The sequence below is a fragment of the Marmota flaviventris genome, chromosome 5, assembly GCF_047511675.1.
Source record: "Marmota flaviventris isolate mMarFla1 chromosome 5, mMarFla1.hap1, whole genome shotgun sequence".
Classification (NCBI taxonomy): domain Eukaryota; kingdom Metazoa; phylum Chordata; class Mammalia; order Rodentia; family Sciuridae; genus Marmota; species Marmota flaviventris.
The window spans coordinates 49,405,630-49,430,570 of NC_092502.1; the positions used below are offsets into that span (position 1 = coordinate 49,405,630).

A 24,941-nucleotide genomic window follows, 5' to 3' on the forward strand; every position below is an offset into this window, starting at 1 on the left:
TTATGACAACCTTCACCTCTAGATTAATTTAACCATGAATTTTTCTGAATTCTGTCTCTGAAATTTCCTCCACTATTGTGTCAATGGATTCTAATGTTGAGGTATTCTGTGTTATTTGGGATGGTTTGTTCTTTCTTTCTTTTTCTTTTTTTCAGATTGTTTGTGTGTCTACCAATCTATCTGAATGGATCTGATGCTGTAGAGTTTCTACCTTATGAGTTTATAGTGTCACTCTTTTACTTGTACTTTACAGATTGGTCCAGGACTGGGGGTGGGGAGCCCAATGATAGCAACAATGGATGCAGACAGTATATAGCAGTAGACTAGGTCCTTAGTTCCTGTTTTGATGTTTAGTGTTAATTGGTACTATATTTAAGAATATTGGAATCAGCAGTTTCCATTGTAAAAAAAAAAAAATAAATAAACAATCATGTATTATGAGGCGAGTCTCTTAGAGATAGCATATTGTTGGGTCTTTTTTAATTCTGTCTGCTACAAAACAAAACAACAATCAAAAAAAAAGAAAAAGGAAAAAAGGCTAGAGATGAAAGAGTAACAAATATGAATATGTATAGGAATCCTTAAATCAGTCAGTACTCATTCAAATAAAAAAAAGTTCCAATATGGAAACTCCAAATCAAACATGAAAACAGAGCTACTACCACAATAAACAAACAAATAACAACAATAAAAATCTTGGTAAAGTGTTAAGAATTTAAGGAGCCCTATTCACTGTGGTAGAGAAAATAGTGAGTGTATGTGTTCACTGTCTGTACCTACCTGATTTTCTTTTCATTTCTTCTTGAGGTACGATCTAAGTGCAGGAATATGGGCCATGGGTGGTATGTTCTTCCTTTTTATTGTGTTGCTCACCGTGTTGAAGGTTGGGGTTTAAGACTTCCCAATTTCCTTTGTTGGGAGATTAGTTTGGGCAGGCTAGATTGTAGGCCTAGAGGCAAGGTGGTGTGTTAGGGAAGCTGGGTTGATGGAGGGCGGCAAAGCAATTGGCCATGTCTGGATGGCAGGTGGATCAGGGCCTGCTGCTGGATCCTGGGGGCCAGCAGTGAGGCTGTGTGCTGGACCGGGCAAGTCTGGTGGCAAAGCAGTGTGTGGGGCAAGTTGGGGCCTGGCCATGTTGGAGGCCCAGGTGGTCTGCACCAGGTGGGTCAGGGGCGGGTGCCTAGATCTGAGGGCCTGCCACAAAGCTGCATGTTGGACTGGGTGGGTCTGGTGGTGAAGCAGTGGCCTTGCATGTGGAGCTGTGGGCCTAGTGGGCAGAGTGGTAGGCTGGGTCAGGGGCTGGGAGGGTGTAGGGAAACTGGGGACTGGGGAGCTGGAGGGCCCTGGACTAGTACTGGACCTAGTGGGTCACTGGTGGATGCCATACTGGGGAGGAAGCCAGCGACCAGGCTGGTGCCAGGGACCTGGTAGGTGCCAGACAGCCTGGGCAAGCTGGGAGCAAAATGCCCTCATATCCTTGCTTCCAACCTTTTGACCCACAATAGCTGCCCCTGTCAATCCTTGGTAGCAGCAGGTCTTTTGGACCTGGGGAGAGCTAGGCTCTCTTCTAGACTCTCTAACCTGTGTAGTCCCCTGCCTCCGCAAATGTTTCCTTTTTTATTTTTTAAACCTTTCCATAGGTTTGCTAGGCTTAGATAGGCCTACACAGACCTAGCTGCAAATTCTTGGATCTGGGTTTCCAGTTTCTATAGGCTCCACTGTGCTTCAGTCCAAAGATGGCTTCTGGATTGGCTCTCTGTGGAAGATTGATAAACTCCATGGAGAGGTTTTTTATTTTTAGACCTGATTAATTAGTCAAATAGTCTCTGGTTTGACTAGGGCAGACTGCCCCTCCAGTCTCAGGATTTTTTACTCTAAGTCTTTGGGAGACCTAGTATTCCCACTGCTTGAGTTCTGTCTGGATGGCTGAGTTAGGAGAAATGCTGCCACATTCCAATCTGCCATCTTGCCCCCACTGCCCTCTGGAATTCAAATAATAGAACATTTGTTTGCTTAAAGATGTCCCAAAGTTTTTTGTTAGAGTTTCTTTGTTAATTTTTTAAAAATATGACCGAGGATATTTCTTTCTTTTTTTTAATTTTAAAAAACATTTTAGTTTTATGTTTTCCAATCCTGCTTTTTAAATTAAAAAAATTAAATATTCAAAAAAAAAAACATTTTATTAATTCCTGTGGGGCAAGTGCAGGTGGGACTCAGATTTGTGGCTTTGGCAGCCATGGTCCTGAACTGCCAGACGGTGAAGGGGTTGTCTTCTGCCCAGAGAGGTACATACAAGCTCAAAGTTTCTGGTGGGGATAGGGGCCTGGCTGTCAGTCCCTAAGCTAAGAGGGTGTCTGGCAATGGCTATTGTTATAACTTAAGTTCTGGGGTTGGGGATGGGTACCCAAAGTGGATTCCTTCTTGAGAGCAGATTACTCATTTTTATACCAACTAGTTCCCCAAACTGGATTTAAAGCTTGTAAGCTCTGTGAAATTCTCTTGCATTTAGGACTGCCTGTCTCCTACTATGGTTGGGATTGCATGCTTTTTCTGGGCAGTATCTGGTTCCTGATCCAGGCTGGCTAGGCAGCTGGACTTGATATTATACATTATTTTGCTCTTTTTTCTAGGTTGACTTTTTCTCAGTGCTGCTTAGCTTTCCCATCACTTGTTTCTTAATTTCCAGAGTTCTCCCTTGCCTACCAGTCTCAAATACAACTTTCTGTTTGTTGCTTTCATTCTCCTCTGGTGGAGTCACTTGGAGGACACCTCTGTTCTTCCATCTTGCCTGTATCTTCTATCTGATTTCTCAAGGCCTGGCTTTATAAGCAAAATAGATGTGTAGTTAAGGATTTTAATTTTGTATTTTGTTTTTAAATTGCCATATGTCCCTCCAGTCTCAGGATGTTTTTACAAATATTCGTTCCCAAAAGGAGTAGAGAGACTCAGTAATGCACATTCTTTCAATTAGAATGTTTCTTGGATATAAAATGCTATTTGTGTTTGTATATTATACATATAACATATTTTATGTTTAGAAAAATCCAATTGAGGTAAAAAATGCACCCGAGATAATTATGGGGATATCTGTTACTTTCTTGTATAATCTTTGTAGCACCAACAGTTTTTAGAAAAACCTAACACAAGTGATCCTCGTATAGATTAAAATCTTCACTCATTATATGAACTATGTATTTCTCTTAAGTATGACAATTCTAGTTATTACTTATTTCTCAAACTCTAAAAACATTTTTTTTTTAAATCTTTTACAATTTGGATTTTTACTTTAACCTGACCTTTATCTCCGAGTTATCTCTGGTAATGAGATTATACTGTAGTTAATATTCTACTGTAGTATATTAAGTATTACTGAAAGCAGTATTGAAAGGTGATTTCTGGAATGATGGCATAAGGAGCTTCTTGAATCCAGTTGCCATTGAAACAACTACCTGTAAGAAAATTATTAGAAAGCAACCATTTAGTTTCTGGAAATAGTCCTAAAAGCTGTACAGCAAATGAAAAAACATTTATTCAAGAAAATCAATATTTTGATCAGAATAGTGAGTATCTGTGGCATTTGAATTATAACCTCTGCCTGCCTCAGCTTTCTCATAGAGAAGTTCCACACTTGGAAAGGTAAGCTGAGAAGACCAGAAGCAACTGCCTCTCTGTAGCGTTCTTCTTGTAACATAAGGGTGTCCCTGGGAGAGAATTGGGTCTTAATCCCTGCTTCCATCTTGTCTCAAGGGAGTGGAAGACTATAATGATAGAACTCTGAAGTTCTTCTCATGTAAACTGACTCCTTTTGGGAATGAATATTTGGAAATTCAAGCACAAAGATGCCCTCAAAAACAAGGTAGCTTTAGTGATGAGCAATCAAGGGAAGGATGGTATCATCATGAGAGTAGGAAGCTACACTATAGCCCAGCTAGAAGGTAACTAGAGAGAATAGATGGCTGATAAGAGACCTCCTCCAGTCATAATAGATCTCAAAAACTACCTCAGCTGAGGCCTGAATATAATTGGATTAGATTGTGGAACAATTTGTGCCCCAAGATATTTCTGAAAATAGTAGAGTCCATTGACGATTATTGGTGCCTAATAGCAGGAGATGATACAAAAAGAGACAGAGAGTTTCATAGAGATCAGGGAGAGACAGTTGAAGAAAGCCCTGCTAAAATTATTGTCATTCCAGGGTGACAGTGTGCACACTCAGGCCTGCACACTGTGGAGGAAATAGATGTACCAAAATGGTCTAATTTCTACACAAATAAAGAATTAAACACTAACAAGCCATAGAAAGGGGAGGGGATTAGTGTCCAGTTGTTACACTATACAGTTATCAGCCAAAGATTATAAGACATGAAAGAATTAGGAGAATGTTTCCCATAGGCAGGAGAAAGGAAAACAGATGATGACAATAAAACAGAAACAAAAAACAGACAACAGAAACAGCTTTTCCAAAGGACTTAGACAGACTTTAAAGCAGCTATCATGAATATGTTCAAATGACTAAAAGAAACCATGCTCAAATAGAGAATATCAATTAATAGACACAAATTATAAAAAGGAACCAAATAGAAATTCTGGAGCTAGAAGTATAACTGAAATGAAAAATTTACTGTTGTAGACCCAACTGTAGATTTGAACTAACAAAAGAATCAAAAAGCTTGAAGGAGACAGTTTGATTAGTGATTATAGAATCTGAAGAACAGAGAGAAAAATAGAGGCTCAAAAATGTGGGACACCATTAAGTACACTAACAGTCATAGAATGGGTGTACCAGAAAAAGAGAAAGCAGCCATAAGAGGTAATGACTGGTTAAAGCACTAGTCTGCCTATCTAGGAAGCTCAACCAACTCCAAATGGATTATAAATCCAAAGAGATCCATATTCTATGTATCAGAAAAAACATTTAAAGCCAGAACAGAGAATGCTTTGAAAATAATGAGAGAAAAATGACTCATCTCTTTAAAAAGCACCCCAATAAAATTAGCAACTGACTTTTCTTGAGAAACAGTGGAGGCCAAAGGACCATGTGGAAGATATATCCAGAGTGCTTAAAAGGCAAAAAACAGTCCCACCATGAACAAAACAAAACACTGGTACCAAAGAAACTTATAACTAGCAAAACTATATTTCTAAAATGAAAGCAAAATAAAAAATTTCCTAGATAACAAGAGCAGAGAATGTATTGCTAGTGGACCTTCTTTATAAGAAGGACTAAAGGATGTTCTTTAGATTGATAGCAAATGATATATTATACAATTTCATTTATATGAAATGTTTAGCATAGGCAATCTTTAGAGACAAAGAAAGCTAAGGACAGAAAGGGGCTAAGGATGTAGGGTAATAGATAGGGGAGATGAAAATGTGGTCAAGTTGATTCTGGTGATGGTTGCACAACTGTGAATCGCACATTTCAAATGGGTGAGTTGTATGTGAATTGTATCAACACATATATTTTTTTCCTTTGGTACTGGGGATTGAACTCTGGGATGCTGAACCACTGACCCACATTCCCAGGGTCTCACTGAATTGCTTAGGTCCTGACTAAGTTGCTGAGCTTGGTTTTGAACTCACAATCCTTTTGCCTCAGCCTCCCCAGCTGCTGGAATCACAAGCATGTGCCAGTACACCCAGCTCAACATGTGTATTTTAAAAGTAATATCAATCAATACTAAGACAAGGGAATTCATGTCTTAGGCCTGCATTTTAAAATTTTGTGACCATTTCTTGCTTGTATGTGCAAAATTACCTGGACAGCTATCAGATGATGATTATGTGGGGTTATACTTACCTATAGATAGTGACTTACAAGTTGTTAAAAACCCTAATATAGGTTGGGCATGGTACCAGCAAATAATGAAAAACTTAGAAGTGTAATTTCATGCTTCCATTTAAATTTCAAGCTTTTAGTGAAGAGATTATGTTATAAAGGGTAAAGTATAAATCTGAGCTTATATTTGATTAAGTAAACACAACATAGTATTTGTTTCCCTTTTCTAATTGTGTGTGCGTGCATGCTGGAGATCAAACCCAGGGCTTCATACAGGGAAAGAAAGTGCTTTATCACTTAGCCACATCTTCAGCCCTATATATTTATTTTAATTGGTTAATAATGAAGTAATGAAGGTCTGCTAGCAATACATTCTCTGCTCTTGTTTATCTAGGAATTTTTAAATTTTGCTCTCATTTTAGAAATATATAATTTTGATAGTTATAAGATTCTTGGGTACTAGTGTTTTGTTTTGTTTATGGGGAGACTGTTTTTTGCCCTTTAAGCACTCTGGATAAATCTTCCACATGGTCCTTTGGCCTCCACTGTTTCTAGTATTGTAAGCTAGATCCCTTTTCTAGATATTGTTGTAATAATTGAATAGAAATTTCTCACTAGCATCATTTGGTTCTTTCATAAAAAATATGAGCTTATGCTATGTCATGGTGAAGCCATCTGCCATCAACTGGTTGCTCTCCTGTTAACAGTAGAACTATTACGGCAGCACTGTCCATCTTACTTGTTCTTTGCATGTATTTTTATGACTGTGGCTTAAAATAGTTTTTTGTAAAATAAGGGGTACATTTTGTAGAATAAGCTGTTTTTCTAGACAGCTCAGGACTACTTAATGTATATGACTAAACAGTGAAATCTGGTTCCCAAATTGCACTGTTCCAAAACCTAGTAGAATGAACTGAAAATAAATACATGAATAAAACTTGCAGAGTGCATGCAACTGAAACGGTAATCTTTGAAAAGTAGTAGCCTCTTGTTTATTTTTAGAAACAGCTACTTTCACCATGATTTTTTAAAAATTTTTTTAGCATAAATTTGGGACTATGTGTAAGGTTGGCATTTTTATAACCTAATTCTTTAACACTCGGAATGAATAAAACTGATGTTATTATAGAAAATTTACATATTAGAGACAAAAAATTTGTTTCTGTTATAAATTATTGGAAAGTAGATATTAGTAGGTATTAGCTATATGACTACAATTGAATTAATGTTAATTAAATGTGACTTTAATTTTTGATTTACATTAGCTATATAAATTTGTACTCAGATTCTTTCTACATGCTACTATGTTTTCATTAGTACTTTTAAGTCTTGGCATTAAGTTGGTATTAAATTAGTATTTTTTGGTAATTGAGTTTAAAATGTATGATTTTGTTAAGATGCCAAATTAAAATATGTAAGGATTTTAAAAGACTGAATTTAAAATTGAATCTATTTAAATTGATTGTGTCTAATTGTTATAGTCATCATCTTTTTTACAAGGGAAAAACTGTTCTCAACTTTTACTTATTTGTGACCTGGAGAATGGATCTGATTATATAATTCCTTACATTAAAAGGGGTCAATTGAGGGACATAATTATGTATATGGAGCTAGGAGGTATGCAGTTTTAAATATCATAGTCTCCTAAACATAATGTATACAAAACTCCCCTTTATCTAATTTGCAGAGTTTATTATATTGAAACATGGTTGTTAATCAAATGCAAGTTTAGGTAAAGAGAATCATAATACTTGTATTTAAGATTTAACATAATCTCTTTTGATTTTAGGTAGCTCTCAACGTACCTAGTAGACCTCCTGATGCTGTACTTAGAGATACCACCTCACTTAATCAGGTAAGGTTATTTTTGAAAAGTGATAAATCCACCTGACTGATGACAATTTTTTGTTTATAACTCTGATACCCTGTACTTCTCTGCATCCAGAAGTGTTGCCTATGTCTTCAACATGATAAAGGTATGTTTTCTGTGGTTGGAATTCATTCTTTATAAATTTTAGTTGTTGATTTTTTTCTCTACTAGATAAAAAAAAAAAAAAAAAAGTTTTTTTCATTAGTCAACTCAAATACCATTGTGCTTTGTGGCAATGCAGTACTTGCCTGAAAGAGACTGGTTACCTTAATAGTGAAAAATTTCATGAAAACCTTAGAGGGCAGGATAAATGAGTTAAGAAAGGCAAGTATTAGTCAACCTTACCTTTTTGGGAAAGAAATCTGTGCCACATTGCTTGGAAGCATATGATTTCATGCTAACTTTGAGTGACAGGCAAAAAACAAAGCATTGTATGGTAGATGATTTAATTTTTTATATTTGGCGTAACCAATTTGTTTTCTGATTGGGGAGGTAAAGTACCCTATCAGTTCACAAATTCTGGAGGCCTGATAAGATTTATTTAAGAAACAAAAGTTAACCATAAAGATGAGAAAAGCAAGTTTTCTTTTTGAGACCTCAAGATTCTTTTTTAATGTGATCACAAGAATAACAGTGTAGTTATTGAACAAAATTCTTAAACCTCTAGAGTTATACTGTGTGTTAGTGTGTAATAGCAGCAAATTATTTGTAATATTCATTTATTTTTTGTTGGTTTTGATGTGTTGATTTGAAAACTTTTGCAGGATTTTTTTCCTACCTGATATTTTCAAAAAGAACTAAGATTGGTATATCTGAATTATGTTTTTTTCTGCACTAAATAAAAGAAAGAAAACTACTTTATCCTTAGATTGTTTTTCTCCCCCTTTAAGTGTTTTCCATCTTTTACCATAAACTTTATGTAAACATTCAGGCATGTTTACATAAAGTTTAACAGAAAAATTAATTTGTTAGGGTATTATAAAACAAAAATGATTCATGGTTTTATGGTTCAGAAAACCCAACACATGCTTTGTTATTATTCTTGGGTTATACTGAAATAAAAATGTTATCTTCTGTAGATAAAAGTTGGATAATTTCTTAGGTTTGAATTTCTAAACAGTTACTAGAGGGTTTTCTATCATTTTCTCTTTTTCAGATGATGAACTTTTTATTAGCTTTTAGCAAGATTTAATATTTTGCTTTCTGATAAAGGATAGTTTCTAAGTTCTTAATTTTTTGTATAAATAATGAGCACTCATTTGACAGTGCTTCTGAACCATTTTGTGTCATATAAATTTTCATAAATCAGTTTGCAACAAACTTTGCATAAATTTCAGAGAATTTGTGGACCATCCGAAACTGTATCTGTTCTGTAGGAAACACAAATCAAGTAGAAGAAATGTCACTTATTGTTATGGAGTGGAAAGGACATTTGGATACTCCAGAAGTAGATGTCAGTAGTAGCTAGGGCAGCTGTCTCAAGCAATGAATGGTTAAATTCGGTACTTTGATTTGTAGAGAAAGTGTTACATTCAGAGAAGGGATACTCATTAGGGAGTGATATACACAAGGGTTTAGTAGTAACCATGAGACCTTGCTGAACTAGGATGTTGTGTGGATATTCTCAGAGATGTAGGCCTCACAGTTTGTCAAAAAAGGGTTTGAAAAGTAATGATAGAGTGTAGGAGAGGAGGAAAACATGATGTGTGTTTAAGGACTAAATTGGAGCATTTATCGGAGGGTAGTGGAAGATGATTGTGGATAGGCAAATCTTTGAGGAGGAGGAAACAAACAAACAAAAAAAAATTATGCCATTACAGCAAACTTTGTGTTAAGTATTTTTTAATCAAATAACTTTTTAGTTGTTTCTTAGTAAAGAAACTGACATCCATATTACGTCCGGAATATTCTATTTATAATGCCTTCAATAGAGATTCTGCAAACTGATATGGTAATACAGGTGAATTTATAGATTTTTATAATAAACAAAATTTAACTACAGTAGTCGAGAAAGACCAAACAATAAAGAGATAAGACTTTGCATTTGAGATTTAGAAAAAATATAATTTTCCCAGATACAAACCTGATATTATTTATTATAACCTAACACTTGAGTTATCATTATTAAATGAAGTTAGTTTTTGGAACTACCCATTCTCAGTATTTAAAAGAAAAGAACTATTGTACATCTTCTGGTCTTATAACCTCAAAGAAATGAATTTACTGCCATGTTCAGCTCCAGAAGACTCCTTTAAACTTTTAGGCTCTATGGCACCATTACCTTCCTGTCACAACATGTTACCTCCACTTGAATGATCCTGGGAAGGTGAAAATTTACAAATTAATCATTGAGAAGCAGAAATAAATCATTGAGAAGTCCTAAAATAAAGCAGAACTAAATTACCATATGTATTATAGCTACTATCTGCTTTTTTTTTTTTTAAAACAATGATTTATTATTTCCCAGGACTCTTTGGGTTGACTGAGTGATCCTTCTGCTACAAATAGTAGTTTAGAGATGGCAAGGCTGAAAGCCTCCAAAATGACTTCTTTTATAAGTCTAGGGCCTGTGCTTCTAGCTTTTGGCTGGGATGCCTTGAATTTTCTCCACTTAGCTTTCTTCATGTAGTGTCTCATCTTTTAGGGCCTTTCTGTATGGTCTTCAAGGGACCACTGTTTCATCCCTGGAGTTCTTTTCCTTGTAGTTCCTCCTCGTTAGTATACACAAAATCTAGCTCCCCAGCATTCTGATCTATATTTCTTTAATTCAGTGACAGCATTTTGCGATTTGGGTTTCTTTCTTTTGTTGTAATCTGGGAAGAACTATGAGGAGAAATCTGTGGTGATTGTAGAACACCTATGTGTATGTGATGTATATACATGTATATATTTGCTCTACAATGTATGTACGTGTGTGTGTGTATTTTGGTCAAGAATCATAGTACTGCTGCATTTATTGCCCCTTTTTTAAAGAAAATAATTTTCTAGTTTATAATGGAAGACTTAAGTCTATTCTAGGTACTCATTATAACAGTGAAAATCAAAAGTCCTATATATATTTCTTCCTGTCCTGAATGCTTCATTTTCTTATTTAATCTATTAGTTTTTCTATTGCTGTTCTTTGCCTTCCACTTGTTTTTTGTATAAGAAAGAACTTATTTTTACTTTTTTTCTCCCTTTTTATTATCCCCATTTTTAAGAGTGCCTTTTTACTTTTTCAGTGCATTTAAAATTTATATATTGTTTGCATCATTTTCTATCTTTGTCTTCATCTTAATTTATGGTTCAATATGATAGTCATTTGTCTATGCTGCTAAGTTATTTTTGGGTTGGATGAAGCTCCTCCTGTGGGAGGTTCTTTAATGACACTTGGTTGGGTATGAAATCTCATTTCTTAAGCATTCTGCTGCATTTCTGCCTTGCTATGAATATTGTTTTTGAGAAGTCTGGTGCCAGTCTGCAAGTTAGAAGATATTTAGTTTTTTGAGGTCCTCAATATTTTCTTTCTTTAAAGTTTGAAGGTTTCATTGCTCACTGAATATATATATTAAGATCTTTTAAAGGATTGTAATTTTAATATTAGCTTTCTTTCAGTTTTTTCTTTCTTCAGCTGCTCCAGGTATATGTTAGATCTTTTTCTTTCAGTCATTTTCTCTTTTCCTTTTAATTCCTTCTTGTTCTCCTTATCATTTTCATGGTTCTGTCACTCCCTTTCTTCCACCCTTATCACATTTTTATTTGAATATCTTCTCCTTTGGGTACCTTGTAATTTAGTATTCATTTTAAATATGTTTTTTTCATCTTTTTTTGTAATTATATAAGGAGGACATATTTATTATGAATTATTGATTTTATAATTACTTCTGCTGGTATTCACATTATTACACAATGAAAATCTTTTAATATACAGTGCTCTTCACACTGAGCTGGTGAACAGATAGTGCAATGCAATTTATTATTTTTATTTTTCTATTTTTTTGTTTTCTTGATTTCCATTTTTTATTCTAATTTGTTATATATAATAGTAGAATGCATTACAATTCATATTACACATATAAAGCACAATTTTTCATATCTCTGGTTGTATACGTATACTTTCAAAAATGATGTCCATCTTATTCCACCATCATTTCTAACCTCATGCCCCCTCCTTTACCCTCCCACCCCTCTGCCCTATCTAGAGTTCCTCTATTCCTTCCATGCTCCCCCTCCCTACCCCACTATGAATCAGCCTCCTTATATCAGAGAAAACATATGGCTTTTTTGGGGGTCGGGGGGGTTGGCTAATTTTGCTTAGCATTATCTTCTCCAAATCCATCCATTTGCCTGCAGATGCCATGATTTTATTTTCTTTTATTGCTGAGTAATATTCCATTGTATATGTATGTCACATTTTTTTTTTATCCATTCATCTACTGGAGGGTATCTAGGTTGGCTTCACAATTTAGCTATTGTGAGTTGTGGTGCTATAAACATTGATGTGGCTATGTCCCTGTAGAATGCTGTTTTTAAGTCCTTTGGGTATAGATGGAGGAGAAGGACAGCAGAGTCAAATGGTGGTTCCATTCCCAGTTTTCCAAAGAATCTCCATACTGCTTTCCATATTGGCAGCACCAAGTTGCAGTCCCACCAGCAGTGTATAAGTGTGCCTTTTTCCCCACATCCTTGCCAATACTTATTGTTGTTTGTATTCTTAATAGCTGCCACTCTGATTGGAGAGAGATGAAATATTAGAGTAGTTTTGATTTGCATTTCTCTAATTGCTAGAGACGTTGAACATTTTTTCATATACTTATTGATCTCATCTTCTGAGAAGTGTCCAGGTTCTTGGCCCATTTATTGATTGGGTTATTTGTCTTTTGGTATTTAGCTTTTTGAATTCTTTATATACCCTAGAGATTAGTCCTCTGATGTGTTAGAGGTAAAAATTTGCTCCGAAGATGTAGGCTCTTTATTCACTTCACAGATAGTTTCTTTTGCTGAGAAGAAACTTTTTAGTTTAAATCCATCCCATTTATTAGTTCTTGTGCTATAGGAGTCTTATTAAGGAAGTTGGGACCTAATCTGACATGATGGAGATCAGGGCCTACTTTTTCTTCTATTAGATGCAGGGTCTCTGGTTTTATTCCTAGGTCCTTGATCCACTTTGAGTTGAGTTTTGTGCATGGTGAGAGATAGGGGTTTAATTTCATTTTGTCGCATATGGATTTCCAGTTTTCCCAGCACCATTTGTTGAAGAGGCTATCTTTTCTCCAATGTATGTTTTTGGTGCCTTTGTCTAAGATGAGATAATTGTAATTTTGTGGGTTAGTCTCTGTATTCTTTATTCTGTACCATTGGTCTACCAGTCTGTTTTGGTGCCAATACCATGCTGTTTTTGTTACTATTGCTCTGTAGTATAGTTTAAGGTCTAGTTTAGTGATGCAACCTGCTTCACTCTTCCTGCTAAGGATTGCTTTATCTATTTTGGGTCTCTTATTTTTTCAGATGTATTTTCTAACTGCTTTTTCAATTTCTGTGAGGAATGCCATTGAGATTTTGACTAGAATTGCATCAAATCTATATAGTGCTTTTGGTAGTATGGTCATTTTGATAATATTAATTCTGCCTATCCAAGAGCAAGGTAGATCTTTCCATCTTCTAAGGTCTTTTTAAATTTCTTTCTTTCGCGTTCTGTAGTTTTCATTGTATATGTCTTTCACCTTTTTTTGTTAATTTGATTTCCAAGTATTTTATTTTTCTGGGGGCTGTTATAAATGATGTAGGGCTGAGGATGTGGCTCAAGTGGTAGCACGCTCGCCTGGCATGCGTGAGGCACTGGGTTCGATTCTCAGCACCACATAAAAATAAAATAAAGATAAATGGTGTAGTTTTCCTCATTTCCCTTTCAGAGTATTTGTCACTGATATACAAAAATGTCTTTGACTTATGGTGTTGAGAGCCACAGCTGAAGAGGCCCCAGCAAACTTTCAGACCGCCAGCTGATGATTGGCTCACAGCGGCCCCAGCATAGCTGATTGGCTCCTCTGCAGTGATGCTCATTGGGCTGTTTCCCCGCCCTTTCAGACTACGGAGCTGCTCATTAGGGGACTTTTTTGGCTCCGCCCACACGACCCAGCCAATCCGTCTCAAGAGCAGGAGGAGTGGGGGAGGTTGAGATGCTTGTGGGAAGCCGGTGGTGGCAGTTGGGCTCTGAGGGTTTTTCCTGAGGAGCTGTTTTGTTTGGCGTGTGTGGTTCTAAAAATAAAGTTCGTTTCTTTTGACAAGTGGCTACTGAATTGTGCCCAGCCAGACTGCGGCATTATGGGTGTTGATTTTATATCCTGCGCTGAATTCATTTACTAGTTCTAGAAGTTTTCTTGTGGAATTTTTTGGGTATAGAATCATATCCTCAGCAAATAGTGCTAATTATGAGTTCTTCTTTTCCTATCCATATCCCTTTAATTTCTTTCGTCTAATTGCTCTGGCCAGTGTTTTAAGAACTATGTTAAATATAAGTGGTGAAAGAGGGTATCCCTGTCTTGTTCCAGGTTTTAGAGGGAATGCCTTCAGTTTGTCTCCATTTAGAATGATATTGCCCTGGGGCTTAGCATAGATAGCCTTTATGATGTTGAGCTATGTTCCTGTTATCTCTAATTTTTCTAGTGTTTTGAATTTGAAGCAGTGCTGTATTTTGTTGAATGCCTTTTCTGCATCTATTGAGATGATCATATGATTCTTATCTTTAAGTCTATTGATGTGTGATGAATTAATTATATTTATTGATTTCTGTATGTTGAACCAACTTTGCATCCCTGGGATGAATCCCACTTGATCGTAGTGCATTATCTTTTTGATATGTTTTTGTTTTTGGTTTGCCAGGATTTTATTGAGAAGTTTTTGCATGTATGTTCATTAGAGATATTGGTCTGAAGTTTTCTTTCTTTGATGTGTCTTTGTCCAGTTTGGGGATCAGGTGATATTGGCCTCATAGAATGAGTTTGGAAGTGCTCCCTCTTTTTCTATTTTCTAAAATAAAATGAAGAATATTGGTATTAGTTCTTCCTTAAAGGCTTATAGAAGTCGGCTGTGTATCCATCTGGTCCTAGGATTTTCTTGGTTGGTAGGGTTCTGATGGCATCTTTTATTGGTCTGTTTAAATTGTGTATATCATCCTGATTCAATCTGGGCAAATTATATGACTTAAGAAATTTGTCGATGCCTTTGATGTTTTCTATTTTATTGGAGTACAAGTTTTCAAAATAATTTCTAATTATTTTCTGTATTTTTGCAGTGTCTGTTGTGATGTTACCTTTTTCTTCATGTATGTTAGTAATTTGAGTTTTCTGTCTCCTTCTCTTCATTAGCATAGCTAAGGGTCTGTCAATTTTATTTTTTTTCAAAGAACCAACTTTTTGTTTTGTCAATTTTTTTCAGTTGTTCCTTTTGTTTCAATTTCATTGATTTCAGGTCTAATTTTAATTATTTCCCTCTTCTGCTTTTGGTGTTTATTTGTTCTTCTTTCTCTCTGGCTTTGAGATGTAATGTAAGGTTATTTATTTGTTGACTTTTTCTTCTTTTAAGGAATGAACTCTATGCAATGAACTTTCCCCTTAGTACTGCTTTCATAGTGTCCCAGAGATTTTGATATGTTGTGTTCATGTTCTCATTTACCTCTAAGAATATTTTAATCTCCTCCTTAGTGTCTTTTGCAACCCATTGTTCATTCAGTAGCATGTTATTTAGTCTCCAGGTGTTGGAGTAATTTTTATTTTTTATTTTGTCATTGATTTCTAATTTCATTCCATTGTGATCTGATAAAATGCGGGGTAGTATCTCTACTTTTTTGTATTTTTTAAGAGTTGCTTTGTGGCATAATGTATGGTCTCTTTTAGAGAAAGATCCATGTGCTACTGAGAAGAAAGTGTATTCACTCATTGATGGATGAAATAATCTATATATATAGTCTGGCGAGTGTATGTTATTGATTGTATTATTGAGTTCTTATAGTTTCTTTGTTCAGCTTTTGTTTGGATAATTCATCCAGTGGTGAAGAGGTGTGTTAAAGTCACCCAGAATTATTATATTGTGGTCTGTTTGACTCTGGAACTTGAGAAAAGTTTTTTGATAAACATAGATGTTCCATTGCTTGGGGCATATATATTTATAATTGTCATGTCTTGTTGGTGTATGGTTCCCTTGAGCAGTTTGAAATCTCCTCCTTTATCCCTTTTTGGTTAACATAGCTTAAGTCTCCATTTTTGGTATCAGGATGGAAACCCCTACTTGTTTCAGCAGACCATGTGAGTGGTATGATTTTTCCCAATCTTTCACCTTCAGTCTGTGGATGTTTTTTTCTATGAGATGAGTCTCTTGGAGATAGCATAATGTTGGGTCTTTTTAAAAAATCCAATCTGCCAGTTTCTGTCTTTTGATTGGTGAGTTTAGGCCATTAATATTCAGGGTTATTATTGAGACATGATTTGTATTCCCAGCCATTTTTGTTTATTTTTCTTATTTAGTTTGACTTGGTTTCCCCTTTGATTAGTTTTTCATTTATTATAATACCTCCCTCTGCTGATTTTCATTTCCTCCTTGTGGAATATTTTGCTGAGGATGTTCTGCAGGGCAGGCTTTCTAGTTGTAAATTATTTTATCCTATGTTTATCATGGAAGGTTTTTATTTCATCATCAAATCTAGTTTTGCTGGATATAAGATTCTTGGTTGGCATCCATTTTCTTTCAGAGCTTGATATATGTTGTTCCAAGATCTTCTAATTTTTAGAGTCTAGGTTGAAAAATCTGCATATAATTTAATTGGTTTCCTCCTATATGTAATCTGATTCCTTTCTTTTGTGACTTTTATAATTCTCTCCTTTATGCTAGGCATTTTCATTATAATGTGCCTTGATGTGAATTTATTGTGATTTTGTACATTTGACATCTTGTAGGCTTCTTAAATTTGGTTTTCCAATTCATTCTTCATGTTTGGAAAGTTTTCTGATATTATTTCATTGAATAGATTGTTCATTCCTTTTGTTTGGAACTCTATGCTTTCCTCTGTCACAATAACTCTTTGGTCTTTTTATGCTATTCCATATTTCTTGAATGTTCTGCTCATAATTTCTTTTTTTTTTATTTTTTTTTATTGGTTGTTCAAAACATTATAAAGCTCTTGACATATCATATTTCATACATTAGATTCAAGTTGGTTATGAACTCCCAATTTTACCCCAAATACAGATTGCAGAATCACAACGGTTACACATCCACATTTTTACATAATGCCATATTAGTAACTGTTGTATTCTGCTACCTTTCCTATCCTCTACTATCCCCCCTCCCTCCCCTCCCATCTTCTCTCTCTACCCCATCCACTGTAATTCATTTCTCTCCTTGTTTATTTTCCCATTCCCCTCACAACCTCTTATATGTAATTTTGTATAACAATGAGGGTCTCCCTCCATTACCATGCAGTTTCCCTTTTCTCTCCCTTTCCATCCCACCTCATGTATCTGTTTAATGTTAATCTTTTCTTCCTGCTCTTCCTCCCTGCTCTGTTCTTAGTTGCTCTCATTACATCAAAGAAGACATTTGGTATTTGTTTTTTAGGGATTGGCTAGCTTCACTAAGCATAATCTGCTCTAGTGCCATCCATTTCCCTGCAAATTCTATGATTTTGTCATTTTTTAGTGCTGCGTAATACTCCATGGTGTATAAATGCCACATTTTTTTTATCCATTCATCTATTGAAGGGCATCTGGGTTGGTTCCACAGTCTAGCAATTGTGAATTGTGCTGCTATGAACATCGATGTAGCAGTATCCCTGTAGTACGCTCTTTTAAGGTCTTCAGGGAATAGTCCAAGAAGGGCAATAGCTGGGTCAAATGGTGGTTCCATTCCCAGCTTTCCCAGGAATCTCCATACCGCTTTCCAGATTGGCCGCACCAGTTTGCAGTCCCACCAGCAATGTACAAGAGTACCCTTTTCCCCACATCCTCTCCAGCACTTGTTGTTGTTTGACTTCATAATGGCTGCCAATCTTACTGGAGTGAGATGGTATCTTAGGGTGGTTTTGATTTGCATTTCTCTGACTGCTAGAGATGGTGAGCATTTTTTCATGTACTTGTTGATTGATTGTATGTCCTCCTCTGAGAAGTGTCTGTTCAGGTCTTTGGCCCATTTGTTGATTGGGTTATTTGTTTTCTTATTGTTTAATTTTTTGAGTTCTTTGTATACTCTGGATATTAGGGCTCTATCTGAAGTGTGAGGAGTAAAAATTTGTTCCCATGATGTAGGCTCCCTATTTACCTCTTTTATTGTTTCTCTTGCTGAGAGAAAACTTTTCAGTTTAAGTCCCATTTGTTGATTTTTGTTATCAACTTTTGTGCTATGGGTGTCCTATTAAGGAATTTGGAGCCTGACCCTACAATATGTAGATCGGAGCCAACTTTTTCTTCTATCAGACCAGACTTAAAACTATATTACAGAGCAATAGTAACAAAAACAGCATGGTACTGGTACCAAAACAGGAGGGTGGACCAATGGTACAGAATAGAGGACACAGAGACTAATCCACAAAGCTACAACTATCTTATATTTGATAAAGGAGCTAAAAGCATGCAATGGAGGGAGGATAGCATCTTCAACAAATGGTGCTGGGAAAACTGGAAATCCATATGCAACAAAATGAAACTGAATCCCCTCCTCTCGCCATGCACAAAAGTTAACTCAAAGTGGATCAAGGAGCTAGATATCAAATCAGAGACTCTGCTCATAATTTCTTACCATTTTCTTCACAGTGTGGTCTATATTCTTTTCAGTTTATATATTTTTTCTTCATTATCTGAGGTCCTATCTTCCAAGTGGTCTGTCTACTCTGTTGGTGATGCTTTCATTTGAACTTTTAATTTGGTTTATTGTTTCTTTCATTTCAAGAATTTCTGTTTGGTGATTTTTTTTCAGGACCTTTATCTCCTTATTAAAGTAATCTTTTGCTTTCTGTGCTTGCTTATGTAGCTCTTTGTAGAAATGATCTTTTACTGCCTGTGTTTGTTCTCTTAAATCATCCTTTAATTCACAGAACATTTTAATTATGTTCATTCTGAACTCCTCAGTCATTTCTTTTGCTGTGCTGGCCATGGACTCTAATAATGTAGCATGTTGGTTTGTTTGGCGCACTTTCTTCCCTTGTTTTTTCATGTTGTTCACGTCTCTTCCCTTCTAGCACTGTGGATTCAAGGTGTTAACATTTTTACCCCATATGCTTATAGTGCTCCTGCAGGGTTCCGATGCCTCTCCTTTAAGGAGGGGAAGAACAATGTTTACAGATCCCAAATACAAACACTATATAACCTTAAACCTAGTAGTTGCTATTAAGATATTTACAGCTTGGTCACAATATACAGAAATGGTGAGTTCAATTATTATCTTTAATATAAACTGTAGGTTTGCAAAAGGGTTTACAATTTCTGATGATGGACAAAGAACCAGGGGTGAGGTGTACGATGAGATTTGGGGAGGGGGTAGGAGGTAAGGATCTAGTTATTAGAGTTTAGGAAGTGTGAAAGAGGACTCTAAAGAAGATGGTTAGTAGCAGGCGAAGAGGAAGTGATTTTAGGTAGACAAGTAAGTGGGAAGACAGTAGAGTATATAAAACATCAATATTAAGAAAAATAAAAAATGTAAAATAGGAGAAGAGACTATACAACACAACTGTAATATACTATTAGACATCCTAGTCCTCAGTATCCTAATTCATGCAAAGTACTTGGTTTCACATGTGTTGGGGATATGAGGGCAAGAGAATAGAGAGGGGGAGAGGAAAAAAGAAAAAACCTTGAATGAAGAAACAAGGATTTTTTTTTGGGGGGGGGTGGTTAGAGATCAGTATCTTTCCTGCTTCCCTCCTCATCCAATAGGTGGGGTTGTCTCTTGTTTGCTGGTATCTCCACCCTCAGGATGTTGAAGGTTACCAGGTTGGGAGGGGTGGTCTTGGGTGCAGGGCACCTGGAAGTGGGTTATGGCATCCACCTGTCCCCTATGGGACACCTCACCCCAAGGTTCTCCTTTGGGGTCCACTTATGTAATGTGGGCATCTGGTCTTATCTCCTTATATCTCCTGTAGGCCTCACAGTTCCTGCTCTCTAGTTTCTAAATTGTATCCCACTCATCCTCTCCCTTTCTACTCCTAATTCGAGACCTTTCTCTCCTGAGGTCTTGTTGGTGCTAACCATCTGTCTTGGAGAGCTGTTTTGCATTGGGCAGTCACTGTGCCTTTAGTGGCTGCCAGGGAAAGGGGGATTATAGGTACCTGCCCAGCTGGAGTTCAAAACTGGGAGTTGCCCCAACTAAAGGTGGTGACAAAGGTGACCCAAGATGGAGGCAGCATCTTTCAGGGTTGGGAAGTCAAATCGGGTTGGGGGAGCGGGTGATGTCATTGGGTGATGATGTGTTCAGAGATTCAGCTCTGTGGCACGCAGTATTGTGGCTGTCAGTGTTTTAAGAGCCTGTGCTATGTCTCCTGGTGCAGGCAGGCTTCCGTGCATAGGGGACTGTGGCAGTCCTTTCAGAGTTCCAAGGTGGAGGCTACCAGGGGAGCCCCATGTTGGTAGATGAGGGTCCACAAGGGAGTGGCAGCCAGAGTTTTTATGTGTGGGTAGCAGTTGGATGGTCCTGTGTGTGATTGACATCTGGGATTCCTGTACAGGTAGATAGTGAGGAGTCCTGCCCAGGTGCTAATGCTGGTGGTTCTACTGGGGCACCAGGGAGCCCTGCGTGGGCAAGTAGTCGGGGGCTCTGCTTTGATGCTGAGTGAGGCCTGGAGCCCTGTGCTGCACGGTGGCCATGATTCCTGGGCTGGTACAGCTGTGGGGGTCCTCTATCACTCCCAGTGAAACAGTATTCCCACTACTTTAATCACAGATCACAGAGCGACACAGAATACTGCTTCCCTTTAGCCCGCCATGTTGGATCTCCCATATTTCCTATTTTAAATGAATACTAGTGACTTTTAGGATTCTTTCTTCACAGGCTGCTTTGTATCGCCTCAGTGGAGACTGGAATCCCTTACACATTGACCCTAACTTTGCTAGCCTTGCAGGTGAGTTGATAGTATGTATCAATGAAGAATGTTAGCTACTGCTACTTATGACAGGTAATTTGAGTAACATTTTTTAAAAAAGATCTCTTATTATACTTATGCTAAAGATCCATCTATAACTAAAAATATTTTTTAAAACTAGATATGGAAGTAGTGTTCAGAAAATGATATACTTGAAATTCAGGTTATGGTGGAGTGAACTCCTGCTAGTGTAAGATCTAGAATAGGACTATGGGGAAGGCTAAGTTAACATAAAGGACAAGGATATTTCTTAGAAGAGAGCAATGACAGGGAGGAATCAATGGTGTACACAGATTTTGAAATAGATCACCATGGGTGATTTCATGTCACAATTAAAACTAATAATTCTTTTTTTCTCCCAGATCTCACATCCTTTTCTTCTTTATTAATTTCATGATTTTCTATCAGAAACCACTATTTGCAAAAGATATTTTCCATGTTTCTTAAAATAGATAGTATAGTTCAGGCTAATTTAAAAACTATTTAAAAAATCCTGAATTAACTTGGTACTTGTTTTTTTTTTTTTTTTTTTTTTTAACATGAAATTGTCTATATCCACCTAAATTCTGTATATTTTTTTAGGCTTTGAAAAGCCCATATTACACGGATTATGTACCTTTGGATTTTCTGCCAGGCATGTTTTACGGCAGTTTGCGGATAATGATGTGTCAAGGTTCAAGGCAATTAAGGTATATGAACATTATTATGTAATTTGAATATTAGTTCTTTATTTTCTATGATTAAAGAAGTTTAGTGTTTAAAATAAGTACTATATTGCAACAGTAGACATTTTAATTATTTCATTGAGTTGGCAGTCTTCACATTTTCCTTTTGTAGCTATAAATAGCTGTTTTACCCATGCACCACAAAGGATATCCTATATGGTTTTTTGGTTTTTTTTTTAATTGCTTTTATTTTTTTAAATACATGACAGCAGAATGCATCACAATTCTTATTACACATATGAACACCATTTTTCATATCTCTGTATATAAAGTAACATATTAATTGGATTATTTTATAAATTAGGTGTATACATAGATATCAGCATCTGTTTTTAAAAGATTTTCATTTTTCTGTTTTGTAATTTGCGTTAACAGAAAATGTAAGGTAGCTGTATTTGAACTCTAACATGCTTTCTGTAATGTGATGGCTGCATATTATTTTTAGTTTTTATACTTTTCAAATGTTTATCCATTTTAAATAATAAGAGAAAATATCCGTGCTCTCAGTATTTTTGCATAAAGTCAAAAGATGTACACTTAAAAGTTTTTGAAGGTACTCGATACTGCCTTAAATATTTTATTAGTGTATACCCCATGCAGTAGTGAAAATGCATTTTCTGATGTCTTGCCCTTGATAACATTGTTTTCATGCTCTTTAGTATCGCTATGTTTAAGTATCTAATTGTGTACAGATTCAATGAAATATAGAAAATTATGAACTAGTAAAAATTACGTTGCTTTATATACCAGTCAGGCCTTATACCCTGACTTAGACCATGTTTAACTCTTTAAGTACCTCTGGTTGTTATGTATGTAACTCACCTAATGATTATGGTTTTGTTTCTTGATTTGTCAAGATACTTTGTAGTATCTTGATTCAAATTGATTCAATATTTAAAAGAATTTTAGCTTATTAATGCAGTATCTATAGTATTTCTCTACTAATTTGTTGATAGTTGGAGTCTAAACATTTTTAAGCCTCTATTTTCTTTATGCTCTCTAACCACTCTAGTTTCCCCTCCCTAGTATAATAGTTTTATTTTAAAAGGACTTTTAACCCCCACTTTCTTTCCCCCTCCCTGAAAGACTCGTTTTGCAAAACCAGTATATCCGGGACAAACTCTACAAACTGAAATGTGGAAGGAAGGAAACAGGATTCATTTTCAAACTAAGGTATGAATAATGCTCCTGATAGCTTTTGTTGTTGTTGTTAGTAGTATGGATGTGAGAAAAAAACAGATATTTTTATCAATAGTATCTTTGAATTTTTTTTTTAGCATTGTAGTTATACATGGAATTTGATTTACTTTATTTCAGTCCTAAAATATTTTGCTGAGATAGAGACAAAACTAATAAAAAACAGTAAGATTCTGTTTTTTAATTTTTTTTTTCTGGACAGAAATCATATATCTTGATTATACAAAAATTCACACATTGCAATGCAGTCTGGGCCTAATGAATTCATTTAGTCCCAGATGTGGAACACCTATAAAAACTTAATATTGAGTAACAAATAACATCACTTATGGTAACTTTGAAAGTATATTTGAAGATTTACTGTGTTTGCATAATTGGAAAACCTGAGCTTAATCGTTTAATACATAACAAAGCAAATAATGGTATATCTCCCTATAGAGTTAATTTTGGAATTAGCAATGTTCCACTAAAAGAGAAAAAGGACATGCAATCACTGTTTTATTTGTGAGATTTAAAAAAAAATTTATGCAGGTGTGATGATGCACATCTGTAATTCTAGCTACTTGGGAGACTGAGGCAAAAGATTACAAGTTTGAGGCCAGCCTAGGGAAATACTGAGAACCCTGTCTCAAAAAAAGAAAAAAAAAAAAAAAAGCTGAGGATTTAGCTTAGTGGTAGAGCACTTGCCTAACATGTGCAAGGCCCTGGGTTTGATTCCTACTACCACAAAGCAAAAACAAAACCCCCAAACTGTGTGGTCATTTTGTACTACATAGAGCAGGTTTAACAACTCTCTTAACTGTAAATAGGCCGTACTATAAACTTTAAAATGCATTACAACTCTGTATTGAAATACAAGAGAATCTAGGTTCTTAAGAAAATCTTGATGTCATAGTTTGCTCATGGCCTATACATAGTAAGTGGTTGAGCTGAGGTATAAACCCAGGTCAGCCTGACTCTAGGAAGAACAAGCACCCTCTTTTAACTATCTTTTTTTACATTCAAATTGATAACTTTGAAATATTTTGCTTATATGATTGCTTTAGTCCCAATTTCTTCCTGCTGCTTATACTGTTTTCCTGCCTAATCTATGCATATATTCTTTACTTTTCAAATTGTTCCTGTTTTAAGGACTTCAAGTTCTGCCTTACTCTTAGAGGCAGTCTCTTACTCCTCCCCTCTTTCCAACCCATATGTACACACATTTACTATCTGTGCCACATATTCTAGAGCCCTCTTGTTCTCTAATTGTTTTGTGTAAGTTTAATTTTTCAGATAAGGTTATGAACTAAAGTGTTGAGAACCACGACTGTATCATCAAACAGTGCTAGCAGTGAACAGTACATACATTTCTGTGAATAAAAACTTAACAGACCAAGAAGTCATTCTTGCAGTTTTAAGCATGCCTTCTTATCCTTTCAGTATATTTGGTATTTTCCCCATAGTGATTAGAGATACTCTTTTTATTACTAATATATATAAGACTCCTTCCTTCCTGTTACATTTAAACCAATGTTTTAAAGTGCTGTGCTCGACTTGTTTGAGAAAGTACTTTACTAATATGCATTTTGTTCATTTTTTGTCTCTTTTCGTACTTTTCACTATATTTAATTTGAAGTAGAATGAACAAAATTATTTTTTTCTCTAAAGTATGAAGGGAAGTAATTAAGAGAGAATGAGCTTTTTCTTTTTTTAAAAATCTATTTTATTTTATTTTTTTAAATACACGGCCGCAGGGAATGCATTACAATTCATATTACACACATAGAGCACAATTTTTCATATCTCTGTATATAAACTATGTTCATGCTAATTTATGCCTTTATACATGTACTTTGGGGTTTTTTTGCATTACAATTCTTTTTTTTATTATTAGTTGTTCAAAACATTACATAGTTCTTGATTGTTAAAAATCGAAGTTTTAATAAGTGCTTCCTTAAACTTATTGGTATTGATACAAAAGGATAGGATAATTTCTGTGAAATAGCCATTGGAATAATTTGAAAGGAAGAATTAGAATTCCTTTAATGACTGTTTTGGCAAAAGGCTATTTAGACATTTAGTTTATGCTGTGTGTACTTGTTATCTAAAAGTTCAAACTAGAATTAATACTTTTAAAAAGACCACTATGATCTGTTTCTAGCTATTTTTATTCCATATTAACAGAACAAATGTACTCTGAGTATACTGTATGTGGACATTGTACTCTGTCTTTTACTCTTCAGGAATTTGGTACTTTTTATTCCGGCTTTCTGTGTGTTCCAGGGG

At 35.6% G+C, this 24,941-nt stretch overlaps 1 protein-coding gene across 4 annotated transcripts in view; it reads left to right on the plus strand.

The window, feature by feature from the left end:
* Hsd17b4 (hydroxysteroid 17-beta dehydrogenase 4) overlaps positions 1 to 24,941 on the plus strand; it is a 101,691-nt gene that overhangs the window by 60,645 nt on the left and 16,105 nt on the right. For all 4 annotated transcript variants that reach the window (XM_027941125.3, XM_071612206.1, XM_071612207.1 and 1 more), the window contains 4 exons: positions 7,569 to 7,634; positions 20,661 to 20,730; positions 21,334 to 21,440; positions 22,563 to 22,649. In XM_027941125.3, coding sequence (XP_027796926.1) covers positions 7,569 to 7,634; positions 20,661 to 20,730; positions 21,334 to 21,440; positions 22,563 to 22,649 — 330 coding nt within the window. The remainder of the gene's footprint in view (positions 1 to 7,568; positions 7,635 to 20,660; positions 20,731 to 21,333; positions 21,441 to 22,562; positions 22,650 to 24,941) is intronic.